Raw genomic sequence first — 23,027 nt, forward strand, 5'->3', positions numbered from 1 at the left:
ACTTAAAATAGAACTTACCCAAGAATATGAGAATTAATTTTACATGACTGTACCAGTGTGCTAATTTTTTTTATAGAAAGCTATACAGATATGTGACTCCGTTGGTGGGTAAAACAGAAATTTTAACAGTTTTCTTTCCCTCCTCCTGGTTTTCTTCCTGGCTTTCCCTCTATCAACACGGTGATCCAATCGGAGTGCTGAATAAAATGGCCAAGTATGTTGTTTCGCTTCTTTTATATTATCTTCATGATCTGTCGTCCTTCATTAGCTTCCTTTAGTACGTGTTCTTTCCTTTTGCTTTTGGTCCATGATATGCGCAGCATTCTGCACCAACGCCACATTTCAAATGCTTCCAGCTTGAGCATTTCAGCTTTCCTCAATGTCCCCGTCTCTGATCCGTAAAGCGCCACGCTCCATATCAGAGCCTTAATAAATCGTTTTCGAACGTCCAAGGACACATAGCAGTCCTCTTTTCCTATTGAATGCTTATTTAGCCTGTGTTATTCTGAAACTTACGTCTTTTTCACTTCTTCCGTCCGAGGATATTAGACTTCCTAAATAGTGGAACGTCTATGATTTTGTCTCTCTCGAGCCATACGTTTGAGCCTTCCTATCCTGCTCTTGTGCACTTTATATTTTTTTTCTTAATTATCTTTATTTTGAATGTTTTTTTCTAGTTTGTCGCTCAAGTTTGAAAATGCTTTCTGCAAGTCCTTTTCGTTCTCTGCTATCAGTGCTGTCATCAGCGAATCTTATTATGCTAAAAATGTGGGTTTTCTCAGGCTTCTTCCACTTTCTCACACTTTATTCATTCCACCATTGCGTTCATTTCCCATGATCACAGTTTCCTTTAGCCTCGCCGGCATAACCGTGGGGCGTAAAACTGAAAGATTTCATTTCACTTTTTACCCATGATTTTTTCCTTTGTTTACATTGCAGTTTTCAATCGGAATATACTATTGATCGAATTATCCACGTTTTAATTAAAGAGAGTCCGGTGTATTTTGTAGGTTCTGGGAAATACAAATATCAAACTGTTTCAACAATACAACTGTTAATGAATATATGCTTTTGATATTGATTACAGATAAAAGAGAGAGATTTCAAGGGTCCAGTTCCGGTAAACAGAGTCTGCATGCAAGTTTATAGTCAATAGTACGGAATTTTTGAAGTGCATGAAAGGTTTTTCAATCTTTGGTAACCTTTGGGAAATCATGAGTAGTGTTTCTGCAAAGAATGGATAGTAGGATAGTATTATGCGAGAAGAATCGGACTATTTTTCTTTCTTTCTTTCATTTAACGGATAAACTGTTTGTTGATATGCTAGGTTTATGAGTGTGGATGTTAGGATCTTAAGGTAATTTTTCAGAGATGATATATAGATCGAATTCTATATCGCAAATAATCACGGCGTAAAATAGGGAACATTAAGTAAGTTAAGTACAGAAATTTGAAAATTAATACTTCGAAACTGACATATACATCACACGATATACAATAATGCCACTTTAAGAACACTCACTCTTACCATATCAAACGCTCCCAACCCATTTGGAGCCATATCTGTTCCGTCACATCGTCCACCAACTACTATTCAAGATCATCTCGTCATCGCTCTCCGTCAAATAACTCACTCTTCTCCTCAACACCTTATTAACAAACAATTCAATCGTCTAAGAAGTTTCCATAAAATTTTCTATTTCAAATTTCGTCACTCAATATCATAGTAGCCTGCACTCCATACAGAAACATGACATGAATCTTGTTCATTTTATACTCAGCATCTCTCCTAAATCCGAAAAGGTATTTCTCATTCCACTTTTAAATGTAAAGACAACAGCACACTGAGGAAGGCTATGTTATAAAAATATATAAAAACAAAAACAAGTAACAGTTTGAACACACTAACTATTGCTATTTTGTAACAGTTTTAACATACGTCATAACGCATAAACTGAAACTTATGCTATTTTGTGACGTTGAAGCTGGTTTTTCCGGCAATCACACTGTCTGGGAACATTAATGATACTTTCACATGTTTACAGCAATACTCAGGATCTCGCAGAGATTGGAATACAAAGTAGAAACTGGATGCAGTTAGCTAAGGATAGAAGTCAGTGGAGAGCTTTTGTGAACGCGGCATTGAACATGCGGGTTCCATAAGCCATAGAGTTAGTTAGTTAGTTAGTTAGCAGCAATACTCATTGATTTATGTCATTATACTTTGATTACACCATAACAATTTTGCTTTCACACCATAACAATTGGATCCATGATCCAGCTGCATTTTGTGGTTGATTCATCAATATGATATTCCACTGCACGACTGAAAACAAAAGCTAATGGGCACAACTACAGAAGATAGGTTTGTTACACATCATTAGTGGAAATCATAGATAAGTTTCTAAGTTTCAAGTTGGCAATTAAAAACAAGCAGTCATCCACATCTGAAATCGTCTTAAAATGTTCATTTTAACTGTTTTTAAATTTCATTTTTAGCAAATCGACATTCCATGACTCTTGGCAGAATTTCCTGACTATTTTTGTTTTTCTCAAAATCCCTGACTTTTTCAGGTTTGTTACCACCCTACAGATGTAGCAGTGGCCCTTGCTCACATCACACGAACAACATTCAACAATATAAAGACCTGACAGACGAAATAAAGAAAAGAGGGAAATGTCAGAAACTTACAGTAAGATCAATCATTATCTCAGCTTCGGTCATTGCCTCTAAAAGCACTGTGACACAAACAAATAAATAAATGCAAAAACATATTTTAAAAAATTCTACAAAAATGAGTACTTCTTGACATCTGTCATACAGTCAAGAAGTTCTTTGGAGAACAAGAACTATTCCAGGAGTCCACACTTGACAGAGACACCCATTAGGCTATTAACGTAAAACCGGTTTAAACCGAAATATAGTAGTGAATAATAATAATAATAATAATAATAATAATAATAATAATAATAATAATAATAATAATAATAATAATAATAATAATAATAATAATAATAATAACGAAAGAGGGGGAGGAGAAGAAAAACTAATTCAGAAGACAATACTCACCGTACACTTCAATTCAATGATAAGGAACACTTCAGCTCATTGACACATCTTCCGTAGATAAGCTATCATCTGTTTTCACATTTCGTATCACAGTTTTCAAATCCACTGACCTGAAAATATTACAACAATCCATTAGTATTTTCTTCCTAATACTTTAAATAACTGTAAACCTTGCAACATTTTACTTAAAGTTAATTCACGATAAGAAAGCATATTCTACGGCTACTTCGAGTTTGAGTTACTCTACAACCTCTACTAACTCTACAACCATACGAAAGTTTACATTGGGATATTGTGAAAAGCATAGTAAATAGAGACTTAAAAACCTACTGTCAAAAATTTTCTCAGTGAATTTAGGAACATACTAAAGTCTTTCCAGCCTTAGAACAAAGCGAAACAAAGCGAAATGAATTACTCCGCGGCTCACACATGCTTCGGCAGCGAGAGACGTGAACAGCAAGATCGTCTGCTTACTTACTGTCGTCGCATAATTTCCAGACTATAAGGCTACAGTTTGTTGGTAAATAATTAACGGACTGACACTGATTACTGCTATGTTGGAGATATATATTTTCTTAAATCCTTATATAAACGAGATAGTATCTATTCATGTTGTCCTCTTTTGTGTTTTATAACACGAGACGAAAATGGATTATTATCACACATCGTCGTCATGAAACTCTGCATTCTACAATAATTTTAAATGAGTGGGGAAGGCGCCTGAACGCATACGCAGTAAATACTATATGTTCAGATATGGGTGAGGTTGAAATAAAGCTACATCTGTTGTTAAATATTATATTTACTGCGCTTATTATCACAAACTGTAGGATAAATTCAGATATTATTATTTCAAATTATTATTTTAGTAGGGATTATATTGCGATAGGATACTAGTGCACTGAGACCAACAACCAATTACTGGTCATCGACAAACTGGTAGTCAGATAGGTTTGTTTACATCTACTTTTTTCTAAGGCTGGAAAGAGAATAGGTAAAAACTTTAGAATGCTTATATACTTAAGATACGGAAAGCTTTAGTATTGAACGAAGAGTCACAACAGTGCAACTTTACTTTGAAAACCAACGATCAATTACTGCAACTCAAAGAAGCTACATCACATGTTTTAATGTAAGAAAGGCATCCTCGGAGATGGCAATACGCAATCTGATTATACGTTTCCGACCATATGGAGTATGTAACTCCTCTGCGTCGAACAGGGAGACCACGTTCTTATAACTCATAGTAGAATAAGAGGAAGAATTTGTAAAGCCTGAAATAATAGGCACTTGAAGAATGTTATATTTAAATAATGAAGAGAGAATTCCATAGATTAATTTATGTTGTGTCAGTTCTTTTTGTAAATTAAATTTCTTTAAAAAGTTAGAAAGTTATACGATGATCGAGAAAGGCCCATATAAACTTTCCGCCGAGATATGGCACAAAACACTGAAGACAACACGATACAGGAAATCACCTAATTATTCTTCGAACACCCTCTACAATAAGATTTTTTTTTTTATCTCCAGGTTTTTGACATCAGATATCGGTTGTCTCACACGATTTTTTCCCCTTCTCAATACTTTCTTACAAGCACTATAACAAACTAGAAATGAAATAAATTACATGACTTCAGATTCCAACACTAGTCTTGACAACGTGAATAATTGAATCGGTGAGATTAAGAAGGGAAAGATTCCACTTTTTTGTCGAAATGAGTTGAAATAGCCATTTTGTTCCTTTAATTAAGTCGCATATTTTGGCATGAAAAATGGAAAGATTCCCTTCATCATTATGATATAGAAGCACGTGAAAAATTTGACTGAGGTTAAGAAAGGAAACATTCCAGGAATCTTATCTTCTTATTCTCAGCCTTGGAGCGAAATAAGAACATATTAGAGTGCCTAGGTATCTGAAGTTCCTATTGTTTTGCTATGAAACGGAATTTGTTCAAATTGAGGCCGGTTTTCTGTTATTTCCTAGGAAAGGTCCGTGTTGTCACTGTTAGAGGCTTCACATATGCAGTTCCTCTAGTTCATATTATATCTAACTCCATTAGTACGAGTATTGTAATTGCTTTTTATAGAAAATATGATCGGCTAATATTGCCGAGTTAAGGTCCGTTGCGCGGACATGTGGTAGTCTCAATTTACCCTACTCGGTAGACACTCCAGGATGTTCTTATTTAGCTCCATGTTCTCAGCAGCGCTTAGTTCTTCTTCTCTCCAACAAAGCGCTCAGTGATTTGAGAATGCAACACTTGTGCTTTTCAGTTTCTTGATTTTGAGATTGCGATTATTTTTAGATTTTATTTGTGATTGTTCTATGTCATCATTTAATAAGTGTTTCAAACAATGTCTGAAGCTTCGGAGTGTGAAGAAAGCCTCGTTAAAAAGAGAAGAGGATCTGGAGGGGGAGGGGTTTGTGACTACAAGTTTAAGGTTAGTTGAAAAAAAGAAGACCGGACACGACTGTGAATGCAAGAAAATGTGTACAGTTAGTTTTAATAATGACCAAAAAGAAAAGATAATTCAATGTGTTTATAGTGGTAGACCAAAGAATGAACAGGACACTTATCTGATAGGTCTGATAGAACGACATGATGTTGAACGGCACCGGCCTAAATGTCCTGATTCTAAGAAATTTCCTTCATCGTTTAAATATTTTGCTATGAAAGATTCTAACCGTGTAAAAATTTGCCGGAAAGCTTTTATGAGCTTTCATACTGTTTACAATAAAGTGGTTTATTGGCTAACACAAATTTTAGCAAAAGGCGAGCAACCTACTGACATGAGAGGAAAACACGATAACCATAAGAAATTTCCCAATGATGTTTTAATAGTGCTAAAGGAACACATCCAGTCTTACCCCCCCCCCCCAAAAAAAAAAAAAAAAACTCTCACTATTCTTCAAATCCTGTTACATATTTAGATTCTGGGCTGACATCCACAAAGAAGCATAAAATGTTCCTGGAAAAGTATCCAGAACTAAAAGACATAATAAAATATGAATACTTTTTAACTTATTACAAGGAAAATTATGGGTACCGATTCCGTAGGCCGCAAGTTGACGTGTGTTCAACGTGTGAAGACCTAAATACAAAAATATCATCATCGACATTGAATGACAACGCTAAACGGGTCGCTGTAGCTGAAATGATGGTTCATAAAAGAAGAGCAAGTAAATTTTACAAGAAAATGCAAGAAGTAACTGAACTATGCTCTAATAGAAATGACCTAACTTACATGGAATCTGCTTTGATTTTATGCAAAATCTTCCTTTGCCGTGCATACCTGTTAAGGAAGTTATGGCATTACGTGTTTTCTGTTCATAGTTTAGGAATGAAGAAGCTACTATGTACACCTATCATGAAGGAGTTGCAAAGAAAGGAGCAAACAAGGTGTGTTCTTTATTGTATGATTATATAAACAACAGTAAAAACTCTACACGTGTAAAAACTCTCTCAAGTTAAAACTCTATACGTGTTCCATGACTCATGTCCCGGGTAAAACCGCAATCTCACACTTTGGTGAGATTGTTCCTGTTTCTTACTATTATTAGGCGATTTAATGAAGTACATGTATTTTGTCCCATTAGAGGACACAGTTTTCTCCCCTGCGACCAGAACTTTGGTAGTATTAAGAGAGCCGTGAAACGCCACGATAGGATTTATTCCCCTGATCAATACAACGATATGATTAGCACTGCAAAAAGCAAGCAGCCTTTGTTTCAGGTGAAATCCGTTTCAAACGAACACATTCTGAACTTCAAAGGATGGTGGCCAACATTTTTCAAAAAGACTTGTGCTAGTGTTCCAACCAAACAGCCTTTTAAAATCAGTACCTACAAACACTTATCATTCCCAACAACAAAAAGGGGATATATTACAGCTCACACTTTTATAGACGGGCTACAAACTGAAGTTTTTAAACTGTACAAAGGTGGTGAAGCATACCCTCCTGTTGAAAAGGCATATAATGGAATCGTTCCCATATAAAGGAAGAAACTCGAGGATGTTGCCAAAGTGGTTCACTATTTGCCCGAACAAGCCAGAGTATTTTACAATACATGCCTACTGATGAGCATGAAAGTGAGGACAGTGAGTAATAATAGAAACAGTGTACAAAGGCACAATCCAATATCTCATGTATTTTATTTTTATAACACGTGTGAATAATGTTTAATTTTCTTTACTTTTGTTGGTTTAACAATAAGTAAGGAACAGTTTTAAGCTCATAAATATGTTTTTCTTTACTTTTTTCGACATCTAAGTCTGTTGAGATTAAAAAGGGAAAGATTCCACCGTTTTTAAACTCATATAATAACCATAATAAGAATGTAGTGGTAAAACACTTTTGCGTATATGTTACTTGAGGTTATAAGGAGCAACTTTCCAATAGTAAGTTTCTTCCTGTGACTATTTGTTTGGTTACTATGAAGTTTTTTTTCAGTTTCCCAAAAGTTTGGTTATGTGGAATCTTTCCCTTCTTAATCTCACCCGTTCAATTGTATGTACACGATTCTTTCTGCTATATTAATACCTCGTTATACTAAGAGAGAGACTGTTAAAAAGATCGGAATTCAAATATTTACAATGTCAGTGCACATTATAGGGTACATATACAGAGTTCACAGTATTAGTATATACATACAAAGTACAGGATGTTTCAAAATGAATATCATGGCTTTGTAGTAACTATTACATTTAACGTGCAATTACAAATAATGCATCAAATGAAAGAGCAACTCAAATAGTTTTCTTACAAGTGTTCAATGTGAGCACAATTCGTCACACGGCACACATCAAGTTGATAGACAGGGAAGGCCCATAAACTTTCTGCCGGGATATGGCACAAAACACATTCAGTTTAGGGAAGTTTCACTGCAACTGTATCATCTCGTGGGGATTTGCTGATCGCCAGATGCGAACATTATGAGTGTTCACATCGCCACTTAGGTGACAGGTCGATTCACCACTGAAGACAAGACGATCCAGAAAATCTTCATCGTCATTCAGCAACATGTCATTTGCAAAGTCAACTCGTAAACCATAGTCGCTAGGGTTTAGGGCTTGTAGCAAGTGCAAACGATACGGACGTAGTTGTAAGCGCCTCCTTAAAATTCTCCACACAGACAGTTGCACTGTAATTACACATTCAGTGCTTGCAAAATGTAAAACACAAAAAGCTTTCTGCTCACTAGTCGCCATCTTTCCTACTAGCGCTTTGTAATGGCAGACAGAGGAAACAGTACATGCGCATACATGCGTACAAAATGGTTTCAGTTGCTCTTTCATTTCATGTATTATTTATAATTGTGACTTAATTCTACTAAATACTACAAAGCCCTAAAACCCGATATTATTTGTATATATATATATATATATATATATATATATATATATATATATATATATATATATATATATATATATATATATATATATATATATATATATATATATACAAATGATGATCAAAATAATAGAAATGTTTGAAAAATTCAGCTTGCATACTAATACAGTGCAGGACCACTGCTAGCTTGCAGATCAGCCCTGATTAGTCGTGGAATAGAGGACAGAAATCGTGATTGGTTTCGAGAGGAATACTGTCATTTATCATGGTACGCAAACCCATCACTTGAACACTGTTCCTCCTCGTGACACTTCTAACACAGAGATCACCTTAGATACGCAATTTGGCCTCTTTAAAATTCAGAAAGGCTTTTCATTTCGCATCATCTTCGTCTACCTCTTTCCCTACCGAACCTACTACAAACAATTATCTAACACACCACTACAAAGATCAGGTGGAGCACACGTATCTCAGCGTTACCATCTTACATATCTTATGTATTGCAATAGTGTTTCTATTGTTTTAATAATCATGTGCATATTGTTGGCGTCGAATAGACCCAAATACTAAGGTAATATTATCTTAGAATACTTACGGCGAATCACCGGTATTCCTTGGTACATAACCAGGTTCAATAATAATACACTTTTCTACAGCCTTCTCGTCAGCATCCCGATTCTTGCACGATGTACACATGCATTTGGAAGAGCAACGCTTTTGGTCCTGTAAACAAGAATTAATTAATTAATTAATTAAAAAATGAAATGAAATCTTTCAGTTTAATGTCCCATAATTATCCCTTTTATGGTAAGGGAGACGACGATTAACGCAAGTGAATCATGATGGAAGAATTGGTGGAATGACAAAGGGGGAGGAAACGGGAGTATCCCGAGAAAACATACGCACACGATGTTGTTCACCACCATAAATTTACTTAGCCTCACTAACACTGAGCCATCGTGCCCCCAATTAATTAATTAATTAATTTAAAAAACAAAAACAAAAAAACTATAATAATAATAATAATAATAATAATAATAATAATAATAATAATAAGAAGAAGAAGAAGAAGAAGAAGAAGAAGAAGAAGAAGAAGAAGAAGAAGAAGAAAAACTGTTCTGAATTGTGAAAATACTTATTTCAGAAATTTCTTAATCTTACGTAATTTTTCCTAACACATTAGTTGCCACGTGGGGCCGATCGGACCCACTAGATTGGTCTAAGAAAATGTTCTAATTCGTCGAGTTGCCATTAGAGTGATTGTATTGTAAAGTGCTGCCTGTACTATTAATGAACTGTAGTGTTATTATCATCCATAATATAGGAGATATATATACTGTAGATTTTGTTAGATATTGATGATTAACACTCCTAGGGGCGGTGAATATCAAATAACAAGCATTTACTGCTTTCGTAGGGCCGATCGGACCTACGTGTTGCTTTTTGAATGACATGTTAAAAGTTTAACAATGGATTCATTACTTAATCTACTTTATTTTGACAAAATACCTATCATTCGCTGAATTTTCAGAAAGATCTAGGTCACTATAGTGCTATTACTAATGAGATCAAGTTCTGCACATATTTCTTCGTTTTTCATTGTACAAAGAAACTACTTATTAGTATTAAGAGCAGGAGGAATTACTCCACTCTTCTCACACAAAGCTAGGTTGCATATGTAACAATGAAAAATGATTATCAAACAGAGTTTCCAGTTCAACTGTAAATAATCGTTTGGCCCATAAACAAAAACACGCACGTAGGACCAATCGGACCCCCAACTTTCATGCGTGCGGATTCAATGCCTTGCCTTTGATTATGTTTCGACATTAGCATTATGTTTTAAAAATATGAACAGAACAAGAATAATGTAAGTATGTATGTTTGGCAGTTTATTGCTGCTGAACAACAAAATTTACCCTTGGCAGCTAACGTGCTAATTTTCGAAAGTAAGTCATACAAGAGAGATTAAGCCGTGTCAAGTGTACACTCATGTCCAAAATTATTGTGGTATGTCTATGAATATGATGTTGTAGGAATATAATTTGGTAACGAATTCGCTCGGTACTTCTTATAACGTTATTATGTGTATAATCGGCAAAGATATGTATGTGGCGAATTTCATGTCAAAAGAGCAGTAAATAAGAACAATAAAACGAAAATAAAACTTTCTTGTCCATTTAGCAACATTTTGTTTTACTCATTCTAATTTTCGTATTTATAATTCTTTTCCTATGAAATTTACTACAAATATACATTTTCCGATTATACACATAGTATCAGTATTAAAAGTACCCTGCAAAATCATTATCAAATTATATTCTTACAAGAAAACAGTTATAGATATGCGACAATCATTTTGGGCATGAGTGTACATCACGTGTAGAAGTTTGGTTTGTAAGGCGTCGTATCTTCTCAATTTATATTGAAACTGGATTGCATCTCTACCACTTCCGGGTTTAGTTGAAACATTAGAGTGGAGATGGAATATATTCTTGGGACGCTTAATCGACTGTAGGAAACCGCTTCTCGCTATTTATTACCGCTATTGCCCAACAGTGATCGATGTTAAAACCGGATGAACTCCATCAGCAAACTCTATTCCTAACGTTTGGTCCTCTACATCCCAGCCAAAACTTGACGGCGATTCATCAAGTAGTTCCTGATTTTTTTTTTCTCCCTACGGACGGACACATGGGCAGACAGATTAAAGATCCAAATTCATTAAAAATTAAGTAATCTGAATATGTATGCTAGTTAATAAGTTAAGGAAATGTCTGAAAATAATAAATCTAATTCTAACAAAAAAGAATCATGAATTGTTTACTGTAATTATCAAAGAATCGCCTCGGTAACAAAAGGATTCTGGTATAATACGGTTTTTAAATACAAACAAAATAATCGACAACAAACTGAAAAATGCCTTTCAAAATTAAAAATAAATAAATAAATAAAAACAAAAAATCTATTCACTCTAACCTAAAATCTGGATACTGTACCAATATATCATAGGAAAGCTAAGAATCACAACTAGATGCTTTATATCAATTTTTACGATAAAACATAAAAAATAAAATTTTGCCCATCTTCAGCATAAGACGCAACAAAAACATAATAGATAAAATCACATTATGAGGTCCATATAGACAGAATTACAAAACCAAATATTCAAATCTTTACATAATCTATGAATTAATGCAATTTTCTATAGAATCTTCTTTTATACGACAAATGAAGTTATATAACAGTATTTTTTCTTGGCCGTGCGCGGGCTCGAAGGAGAGCCCTGCTGTAATCTCTAATTCTGTGTTGCATGCAGCACATTGACGTATTGTTTAACACTCAATAATACACGAAACAAGTACCAAAATATAATCTTACGTTGAAAAGGATTAAGAATATGAAATTACTCCGCAGCCAAATCCAATATGTGATCAAAAAATCTATTCACTCTAACCTAAAATCTGGATACTATACATAGTTTCGAAATATTGTATCATTAACTATTTCAATTAATGTTATTTAATTTTATTTCTACACTTAATAACATTTCAACATGTCTTAGCATACCTAAAAGAAGAAAAAACACATCTGTATAAATTTTCCTGATTCCGAAGGTTGGATTGAAGCTTCGAACCTGGCATCTTTGGAAAACTATTTTCGAAGATATCCAAAGTTGGACTTAGAAAAATTTTGCCTCAAAACAGCAATAATTAATGCGCTCAACCTTTTTGGAATAAGGTGTACATACTTGTAAATGAAGAAACCGCAACGAAAAGCAGCTTACATCACCAAAGAAAAAACAAAGCAAAAAGTAAATTCATAAATAGGGTACACGTAATATCTGAAACGAAACGCGTCTTTTGTTATCCGATAGTTATTCAAATAATTGCAGATCCCTATTCAATAACAAGGTACGTGGAGTTACTTCGATTCCTGGTAAACCATAGAAATAAAAGCCTACCTTGCTTTTCCGCTACCTCTAGTGCGTATTCGAAACGTCAGTTGTGGGAAAACAGTATTCATCGGTAACGAGTCGCCGTTTCTGGATGCGAGTAAAGAAAGTGCCACTGTATGCTGACAGTCAAGCAAGCACTGATAGATACGAGGAGGCGATGCGAGGTGTAAGAGTCGGATGAAGCGGAAGCACTGTTACGGGGATATTTTGGCGCTTTTGTTCCGATATGGACACAATCGAAGCAGCTGAAGAAAGACAGAAGCGGAAGGGACGCAAGAGAAAGGAAAATCGTAAAGTCTACCAAAGAAATGTTTGAAGTTTGATCATGAGTGTCCTAAAATGGTGGGAAAACTGCGCGAAAAACACGTTTGTCTTCAGTTTTATTTCTTTTAACAATGATGCCATCACTTTCCGACCTCGAAAAAAATATACCTTGTACCTAAGGGTATTACAAAATTTTTGGTAAAAAATCCCCCCCTCAATTTTTTTTTTTTACGATTTTTGCAATTTTCAACACCCCCCCCCAAAAAAAAAGAAAATAAAGAAAGAAAATGCGCATCAATGTTGTTGAAAAAAAGGACATTTATATGGTATCTACAATCTGTGAAATTTTCAAAATATTTCGACTACACCCACCAAAATTTTAAAAATATTCAATTTTGAGCATGTATGATACGATAATTCGGTAAGGGGTGGAGGTGGGGGTAGGGGATCAAAAAAAAATTTTGAGGTATTTTTAGGTCAATAACGGCCCAATTTGGATCAAGGGTCGATTTCACTATCTTACTAGGAAAGACCCTTTATAAAATAAATAAACAATTAAAATGTTCACTACCATATACTTTCGTAGTTTTATTTATTTCTGCCCATCACACCATGGAATTTTAATCTTTTATCTATTTTTTTCCTAACTAATCATGGAACATTAATCGTTTTATTTATATCTGACAACCACACCTGGAACCTTGTTAGTTTTATTTATATTTATCCACCACACCATGAAATTTTTATTATTTTATTAATTTCTGACTACTACACCATGGAAGTTTATCGATTTATTTATTGTCCATCACACCACGGATTCTTGTTCGTTTTATTTATATCTGTCTACCAGACATGGAACTAACATAAATTATAGTTGTATTTAAATTTGCCAATCACTATGCAACCTTAATAGTTTTATTTACTGCTGTCCATTAAACCATGGAATATTATTATTATTATTATTATTATTATTATTATTATTATTATTATTATTATTATTATTATTATTATTATTATTATTATTATTATTTTCTCATTACGCTATGGAAACTTAATCGTTTTATTTTTTACACTACACTTACGCCCATTACACTACGGAACTTTAATCGATTTATTCATTTTTACCATCACACTGTAAAAGTTTGTTTGTTTTGTTTATTTTTGTCTATCAAATCAGTTAATGTTAATCGTTTTAATCATTTCTGCCCACCACACAAAGGAACTTGAATTCTTTTATTTATTTCTCTCCATCACACCATGGTATCTTAATTATTTGTATATTTTTGCCCATTACGCCGTGGAACCTTAATTGTTTATTTTTAACCTGCCTACCACAAACGATTTTAGTCTAATTTTTACCTTGCATACATCAGACGATCTTGGTCGTTTACTTTTGTCCTTCGTATCAAGTGTGACCTTAATCGTTATACAAGAGTTTGTCTGTGGCTCAGAGATTTCTCGGTTTCATCGTAACCTTCCCTGACTTTGATACTATGTTCCGATGTCGGAAGATAATTTTAAAAAGTCTGGATTCTGTACGGGTTATTTAAGTGTGAGAAGTGTTATAGGACAAATCTACCCGTCAGACTGTCGATATACATCAGACCAAAAAAGGTAATAGAAAATGAGTCGATTATTATTATTATTATTATTATTATTATTATTAGTAGTAGTAGTAGTAGTAGTAGTAGTAGTAGTAGTAGTAGTAGTAGTAGTAGTAGTACTACTACTACTACTACTACTACTACTACTACTACTATTACTACTACTACTACCACTACCACCACCACCACCACCACCACCTTCATCATCATCATCATCATCATCATCTCCCCCAAGAATAGGATCCATCTCGCCCCTTATTTCTCTCTATTGTACAATTTCTGTTTGTTTGTTTGTTTGTTTGAAGGAGTTTAACATTCCTCCATTTGATAACAAATTATTATTTAACAACCATCTTAAACAGATTACCTCGGAACCAAGGAGAAATTTAGGCATTATCAAATGGATTTTTAGGGATTCTGTATTAGTGAAAACGCGTCTTACTTTGTATATTGCTAATGTTACAAATCGCTTTGAATACTGTTCTTGTGTTTGGAACAGACGCGAACAATACTTTCATAATTATATTGAATCCGTTCAAAATGTATTTCTTTCCTAGTTACGTTGGAAATTTAATTGTTTGTCACTGAAAACCAATGATGAAATTAGGCACTTACTTGGACTCTTGAAACTATCAGAATGAAATTTATATGATCTTAAATTATTGCTTGAAATTCTAACTGGTAAACCAGAGTTAATTAATATTCTTAACTTGCATGTTTCTTACTAATTACTAGGAATTACAAATTTTTTAAGTGTGTACCTAGCTCAATTGATGTCCGTATTTGCCAATAACTATTGTCATCTTATGAATATATTTATTTAAAATTTTGGGATTATTAAAAAAAAAAAGTCTCAGTTCATAATATACGTGATTATTATGTTTGATATATATATCTATGCAAATTTATTTTTGTATTTGCTAACATAACTTTGTGCGTATGTGTCTTTTCCTTTATCTATTTATTAAAATGCTACAATAGCAATTAAAAGCGCCTGAGCTCCAACCTATAACTTTAGCTTTCAAATCTTTCATTTACGGTTATGTGTGATTTCACGTTTAACAGAGACAAACATTTTAAGTATTTGTACTTTAAATAGTCTAAATTAGTTAACTATATCTTTTTCATAAAGTTTATGATATAAAATTATTGTTCAAAGCCTTTGTATTTTAATAAGCCTTCTCTAAAATCAATGTATGTGAATTGTGCTTCCATCTTCCGAGTTCTTTTAAACTATGTTTATATGTTTGTGGCCTTCCTTTCGACAATGAGATCTCGGAAACTACAGGCTCTAGAAAGATGACGTTTTCACTGATCGATTGAAAATTTTGCGTAGATTGTCCAGTTCTAATTGAATATTAAAAAAAAAAACATGGCCATTATTTCTTTATTACATTTTTTAGGGTACACTGGAAGCGTTAAAATTTTAAAAAAACAAAGCATCATATCCTATGTGTTATACACTCCAACACCACAATGTTGTATATTGGGGTTGTATATGTCTCAGGCGTTTGTTCCATGGCCAAATAATAGTGAAAAAGGAAGGATAATCATTTTTCGAGTCTTAAGATAAATCTTTATTTTTTGAGTGTTTTGCCCAATGAACACCATATATAACTGACATTATAATTAATTGTATATGTAATGTATTTGCTTATTACATACTGCATGCAAGAAGAAAGAAAACACTGGTCATACATGAATTAGAAACTCCAACCGGAAGTAGGCTCAAATCTTGCAAACGGTGCGATATATTGAGAAAAAATAATCGAAAACATCTCCCCTTTATGATACCCCTTGCCGATTTTTTTTTTTTTTAATCAAGACGTCTTTCACTTGTGTCTGTAAAGGGACATGTACATATGTTGTGAGGGATGAGAAGGAGATTTATGCTCATATGCGAATGATGCGCTGTGTAGAGAGCGCAGGTTCAGCTACTTATTTTATTATTATGTTTCAGTGTAATGTTTTATATGTACAGAAAATCGTTATTGGACACATGAGATATGTTGAAAAAGTATCGAACTTTCAGTTTCTTTGATTTAGAAATCCGAAATATTAATCCCTTTTAAAGTAGTCTCCTTGGTAATGCACACATTTCTCCCAGCGCTTCCGCCATTGTTGAAAACACTTCTGGAATGCAGGTTTAGGAGTGGTGAGCAATTGTACTGTCGCATTCCGCATTATGTCTTCTCCTGAGTCAAATCGGATCTTTTTAGTGGCATCTTTCAGCTTGGGAAATAACTAAAAGTCACACGGAGCCATGTCGGGTGAGTAGAGAGCCTGACGACACACAGGAATGTTATGTTTAACGATGAAATCATGAATCAAATTCCGTGCAAACTCCCTCATTCCCAAATTCTCGTTCAAAATTGAATGTACAGATCGGATTGAATGGTTTCCGCTTGAATATTGTCAAGCTTTTGGCAAAAAAAAAAAAAAAAAAAAAAAAAAAAAAAAAAAAAAAAAACCGCTCACTACACGTCTTCAGCTTTCTGCGGGTGGGGAAAAATTCACAAATGCGTATGACTGTCTCCTGTACATCTACACCGAAGAAAGTCCCCTGCGCTTCATTCGTTTACGCGGAAAAGCTTTTTGAACACACCTTGTATGTCTGTTATTTCCTGATGAATGAATAAATAAATAATCCCGACAAAACAAAAACTAAATAGATAGCAAGAAGGAGTTATTTGATATGGTACTGCCCTTCGTCAGCCATCAGGGTGTCTACTAAAATTCCAAAATGAAATTTCGTGACTTTTTCGTGACCTTTTCTTTATCAAACCATAAAATTTCGGAACATTCTCAAGAGCGAAGTTGGATGCGAACTAGGCCGAATTTTCATGCATGCGATTTGGTAGCGATTTTGTAGCGTCTAAAGCCGACAATAGACATCTTTGGTGGTGAATTTTGATGTTTTGTAGGACAAAATTTTCCAGTCTGTACGTATATTTGTACAGATTAAAAAAAAAAAAAATCGTGACCCAAAAGCTAAATTTCGTGACTTTTTCTTGACTCTCATGACCGTTTTCTCATTTCGTGACTTTTTCGTGGCATTCGTGACTTTGTGACCGATAGACACTCTGGCCATGATATCAGGCAATTTCCGTTTAGGTACAATACTAAATGTCCTTTTTTGTTACAATATATGAAAAGAAAAAGGAAAAGAAAAGAAAATGCGACGACATAGAAAAATTAGAAAGAGTTGGGAAATATGACGAAATGTATAAGGAGGTGAAATCTATGGAATTTCGGAGGAAACAAGGAGGTATTACGATGGCAGTAGAAAATAAGAATGGGAAGGTAGTCAGTGAGAGAAATGAGGTCATAGGAAGGTGGAAAGAATACGTTGAAGACTTATATGAGAGTAGGGATAGACCGTGTAGCCTAAATGTTGAAGTAGAAAATGAAGTAGGCGAGGATGATAAAGGATTTAGTATTCTTCGGGATAAGTTTGAAACGGCTATATTCGAGATTAGGAATGGAAAGGCATCCGGGATAGATAATATGTCAATCGAATTCATTAAAAATATAGGAGACAAGGAACAGAAAAAATTGTTCCGATTATGCAATGAAATAATGAAACTGGGGAGTGGCCAAAAGACTTTCTGAAGACGATCATGATACCGATGACTAAGAAATCGAACCCAAAGGAATGTGAGGATTATAGAACTATTAGTCTCATATCTCATGCAGCTAAATTTTTGCTCCGAATGCTGAACAGGTTATATGGAAGAACAAATGAAGATGTTGAGGAGGAGCAGTTCGGGTTCAGAAGAGGTAGGGGCACAAGAGATGCAATTGGATTATTAAGGGCGATCGGTGAAAGATTTATAGAAAAAGGGAAAGAGGTGTATGTTGTATTTATTGATCTAGAAAAGGCTTTCGACCGCGTGAATTGGGAATTATTGTTGCGAGTTCTAAAGAAGATAGGGTTGGAATTTAAAGATCGAAGACTCATAAGAAACTTGTACATGAACCAACTAGTAAGTGTTAGAATAGGAGAAGAAGACGGAAGAGAGTGCAATTGGAAGGGGAGTTCGACAAGGACACTGCCTCTCGCCAACACTATTTAATGTCTATCTAGAAGACATAGTGAAAAAGAGTTTTCATTTCGGTAGGAGATAGAATGATTAGATGCATAAAATTTGCAGACGATATGGCGCTTGTTGCAGAATCTGAAAAGGAAATCAATAAAATGTTAGAAAACCTGAGGATAGGCTTAGAAGAATACGGAATGAAAATGAATTTTAGAAAAACAAAAGCCATGATGATTGGAACGAAGAGATTTATGTCAAATATAAAAGTGGGAGGGGAGCAAATAAAACAAGTGAATAGTTTTCGATATCTGGGTAGTATTCTTAGTAATGACATGAAGTGCGAACGTGAAATAAAAGCAAGGATAGGAATGGCGAAAGAAGTCTTTAGGAGGAAGAAAAGTCTGCTTTATGGGATCTTGAATAGAGAGTTGAGAAAAACTCATAAAATGCTTCGTGTGGAGTGTTGTACTGTATGGGGCGGAAACGTGGACATTACGTAAAAGTTATGAAAAACGGCTGGAAACCTTCGAAATGTGGGTGTGGAGAAGAATGGAAAGAATTAGTTGGGTCGAGCGGAAAACGAATGGTGGGGGAGAAAAGAACACTTCTAGATATTGTTAAGAAGAGGAAGAGAAACTGGTTGGAACATTGCCTAAGAAGAAATTGTATCATGAGGGGGTATAATGGCGGGAACGAGAAGGAGGGGGCGAAGGAGACTACAATTAATGGATGCTATAAACACAAAAAGATCATACATGAAGACCGTAAGAAGAGGTTAGTGAAGGACCGTAGAGCATGGAAACTTCTCAGCTGCTGCAAGTGACCTGACAGTAAGGGCAGAATACCTATGATGATGATGATGATGATGATATGAAATACAATTAACGACTGCGTGGGAAGGTTATACAGAATACAGTAACGGAATACACTATGCGGGTGGGTAACACACAAACTGACACTATTTAATTTTCTTTAGTATCCTTTATCTTCGACGACAAGCCATTGATAACTTGGAAGCTAAGTATTTTTATTTGATGTCTTCGAACAATATCTAATTATAAAACCTTGAAACCATTATGTGGCCCGTAATTTACGAAAAGAACTACGAAAAACAACTTACCTGAAAGCACGCACAAGTATTGCTACTACAATCAGTTCCCTTGCAACAGCATATTTTAACTCCGTGATTTCTTAACGTCATGCATCGAAACTCCGGACTGTACGCATCGCTATTATTGTAGCAGTGTTTGCATTTACACATGTAACAACTTAGTGCGTTGCTGAAACACGGGCACGATCTGTAACACAAAAAAGAAACAACTATTTATTTTTATGCGACGAAAGAAAATTATTTTAATCTTAAATCTAATAATATGAAAATTACTAATCTAACACTTACAAGTTTTGGAAGCGAAATGTGACCATTTAATTCTCGAAGCGAAGCGTAGTGTCCCTATATACCAACTTGATGGGAATCATTTGAACATTTATGTGCGTAAGCCTCAAGTCGAGCAATTTATGAGTTTCGCTCTCCGAAACTAATGAAAATTAGCATCTAAAGTTTGATATAAAATCTAGTGATCGATATTTGAAGCAGAGTATTACCAGTATCTTTTGTATTATTATTATTAAAAAAAAAAAAAAAAAAACTTTTTCAAAACTGCTACGGTTTTTTGACCAAAACATGTTCGTTTTTCCATCAAGAACCAATTTTGGTTTTCTATCAAATGCCTTTTTTTTTTCGTCCCTATTTTGAATAAAGAAATGAAATTTTTAATTTACTCCTATGTGCTTTCGGTTAAAAGGAACGGATGAATAATAAAAGTGAACGATTCTGAAAAAGTTAGTAGAACGGGAATGTGATAGGAAACGGGGGAACTCAAGAGGACACAATGTTATCCAACACAAACTCTCAGGGTCTGGAATTGAACCAGGTATTACATGAACGTAAACTAGATCGAAATTTTCAAAAAAATCAACATTATAATTTTATTCACAAAAATTTCATCAACTTGTTTACAACTGCATTCTATACGAAAACAACTCTGCACAGAAAAAAAAAAAAACTATTGTTAGAAAGTGTTTACATGCTTTTGGTGAAGGGCACCAACAAATTGAAAATATTCAAACATTTATACAAGGAAAACAATCACTTAACAAATATATTTTGCTTCGAATGTGAAAGGCGGACTTCCTGAAAGACGTTATAAACATACAACTTTTTTCTGCCTAGGAAAGTCAAGGTAGAAACGACAAGAGAATGAAAATAACTAAAGTAAGGTTTATAAAAACAACTGGTGATCAAACCAGGGTCATTCAGTATTCAGTCTTCTACAGGCTATTCAGTCGCGCGTTGCGTATAGTTTGTATCGCGATAACGTTCGAGATCATTATATTCTGTATTGGGTGTAGCAGTAATGGAACCTATCGTATAAGTTGGCAGTACTAGTCAATTAAAAAAATTCCTCAGAACCGTAAGCTTTTATATTCGGACTTTGCTGTTTATACTCAGATAATAATGCTATGTTCTATATTAGTTGTTTTCTAATGCTGGATAGTTCAACAACACTTTCAGATAATTATGTCTGCAGTTGTAACATGTTTTAATATTAGTAAGGGCCATCTACTAGCTCCCAACTTTGCTTGATTCAAAATAAAAGCTGGACTAGGCTAATTGCTGCGTAGTTACTGAACTTCACAACAGCATTAACTTTAACCTCAGTTTTCTCAGTAAATGTGACAACTATGGATACTAGAAGTAATTGATATTTACATGTTTCATTATCAATAGGTTGAATAAATCCTGGCTTGATTACAATTCCATATTGATTACAACCATGATCAAGGCGATAATAACTACAAGTCTCATTTACAGGTTTTAATTACAAATATCAATGCTGTTCAGTTTAATTAACTTTGATGGTTAGCTAGGATGGTTCAATTTACTTGTGTTACAGGGTCCCTTCGTACCAGAAGTTAGTGCTCTTACACTGCACCAACGTACGCCCTCAAATGTTTTTTGACTGAATAGCCTGTAGAAGACTGAATGACCCTGGTTTAATCACCAGTTGTTTTTATAAACCATATTTTAGTTATTTTCATTCTCTTGTCCTTCCTACCTGGACTTTCCTCAATGTTTTTTGAGTGGCGTTTCTAAATCTGATGCACTCAAAATTAAACTCACTACCAAGTGTGGAAAGAACAACAGTTTGGATTTTCTTGCTTTGATATTTAGTAGACAAAAGAATAAATTTATCTTTAAATCATACAAGATCAACCGCTTATACCTTTTACATACATAACACAATTCGCTTCTTTGTACAAGATTAAGGCTAGCTTGTGGTTAAATTTCTTTCTAAGAATTTATAGATTCGTATCTACAATAGAAGAAAACATAAAAACATCAACTACAAATTGTTTTCGAAGTAGAAGGGAAAAATGGATATTCAAAGGGTTCTAAGGATAGACTATAATATTATTGTCGGCTATAATAATAATTTAGTCAAGTTTTAAATCCAATGATTTCTTCAACTTTTGAAGTGCAAATTTTAGTTTACATTTCTTCCGGATTTGAAACCCATGTCAATAACACTTACTTCTGAAGACAGGACCTCACGCATTTGCAACTTTGTTCTATAAATGGATTTCTAACAGCTGCTCCATCCGGTCTATAAAGCTTCGCTCCCTGTGACAACAGATCTTTTAGTTCATCTCTGAGAGTTGAGCTTTCCTTCTTTTCAGGCGAGCTCGATGAATCTGATTTTTCAACATAGTCATTCACCAACTGAAAAGTAAACGAATAAAATAAAATAAAATAGGTATGTTACGTAATTCACTAAAAGCGAAAACTCAGATATAACTAACCATAAACGTGTCGGCAAATACTGAGATAAGGTACACAAAATCAATCTTAAACTATGAAAAGAAAATAATGGGGGAAAAAAACTGATTGTCAAATAATCTTGATTAAAACCAAAATTTGCGTATTTCTGTTCACTTGAGAACAAGTTAGCGAATGAAATACGTTTCACCATCTAAACGGGAATTATGAACTCTAGCATGCTTATTTTAGGTAACGTGATCCTCGGTTCAACATTTTCTCGATCTAACATGTAAGATATGACAGCTTGCGTTGTCCTCGGACCGCTTGTTATTTGTTCATAAATGCAAAGTATTTTTGACATGCAATTACATACATTCGTTTCGAGTGTTCAGAGTACAAGTTAACATAAATAGTAACAACCATTCGGAACGAACTCGTAATTCCCGATACACAGAGCGTCTCTTCCTGTTTGAGAAGTCCGTATTCTAGGACAGGTTTCGGCACCTGGAATTTCTTTAACCACTGCTTATTAGAATTTCGGAGGGACAGGTTTCGGCACCTGGAATTTCTTTAACCATTGCTTATTAAAATTTCGGAGAGACAGATTTCGGCACATGGAATTTCTTTAACCACTGCTTATTAGAATTTCGGAGGGACAGGTTTCAGCACCTGAGATTTCTTTAACCACCGCTTATTAGAATTTCGGAGGGACAGGTTTCGGCACCTGGAATTTCTTTAACCACTGCTTATTAGAATTTCGGAGGGACAGGTTTCGGCACCTGGAATTTCTTTAACCACTGCTTATTAGAATTTCGGAAAAATACCTTTTCATCTCAATTTAACAATCTCTTTAGGAAACGCAGATCACGTGAGTTTTTCAAGAAGCCAATTGTCTCTCGCTTGAGCTTGGTAC

General features: G+C 34.5%; 1 protein-coding gene across 2 annotated transcripts in view; it reads right to left on the minus strand.

The window, feature by feature from the left end:
* Positions 1-23,027, minus strand: part of LOC145690725 (uncharacterized) — a 123,019-nt gene that overhangs the window by 13,568 nt on the left and 86,424 nt on the right. For both annotated transcript variants that reach the window (XM_081765901.1, XM_081765902.1), the window contains 4 exons: positions 21,888-22,075; positions 19,412-19,589; positions 9,021-9,148; positions 3,071-3,180 (listed from right to left, as the gene is read on the minus strand). In XM_081765901.1, the coding sequence (XP_081622027.1) occupies positions 3,102-3,180; positions 9,021-9,148; positions 19,412-19,589; positions 21,888-22,075 (573 nt within the window). In that variant the 3' untranslated portion in view covers positions 3,071-3,101. The remainder of the gene's footprint in view (positions 1-3,070; positions 3,181-9,020; positions 9,149-19,411; positions 19,590-21,887; positions 22,076-23,027) is intronic.

This window comes from Thermobia domestica, chromosome 7 (assembly GCF_964235325.1).
Source record: "Thermobia domestica chromosome 7, izTheDome1.hap1.1, whole genome shotgun sequence".
Classification (NCBI taxonomy): Eukaryota; Metazoa; Arthropoda; class Insecta; order Zygentoma; family Lepismatidae; genus Thermobia; species Thermobia domestica.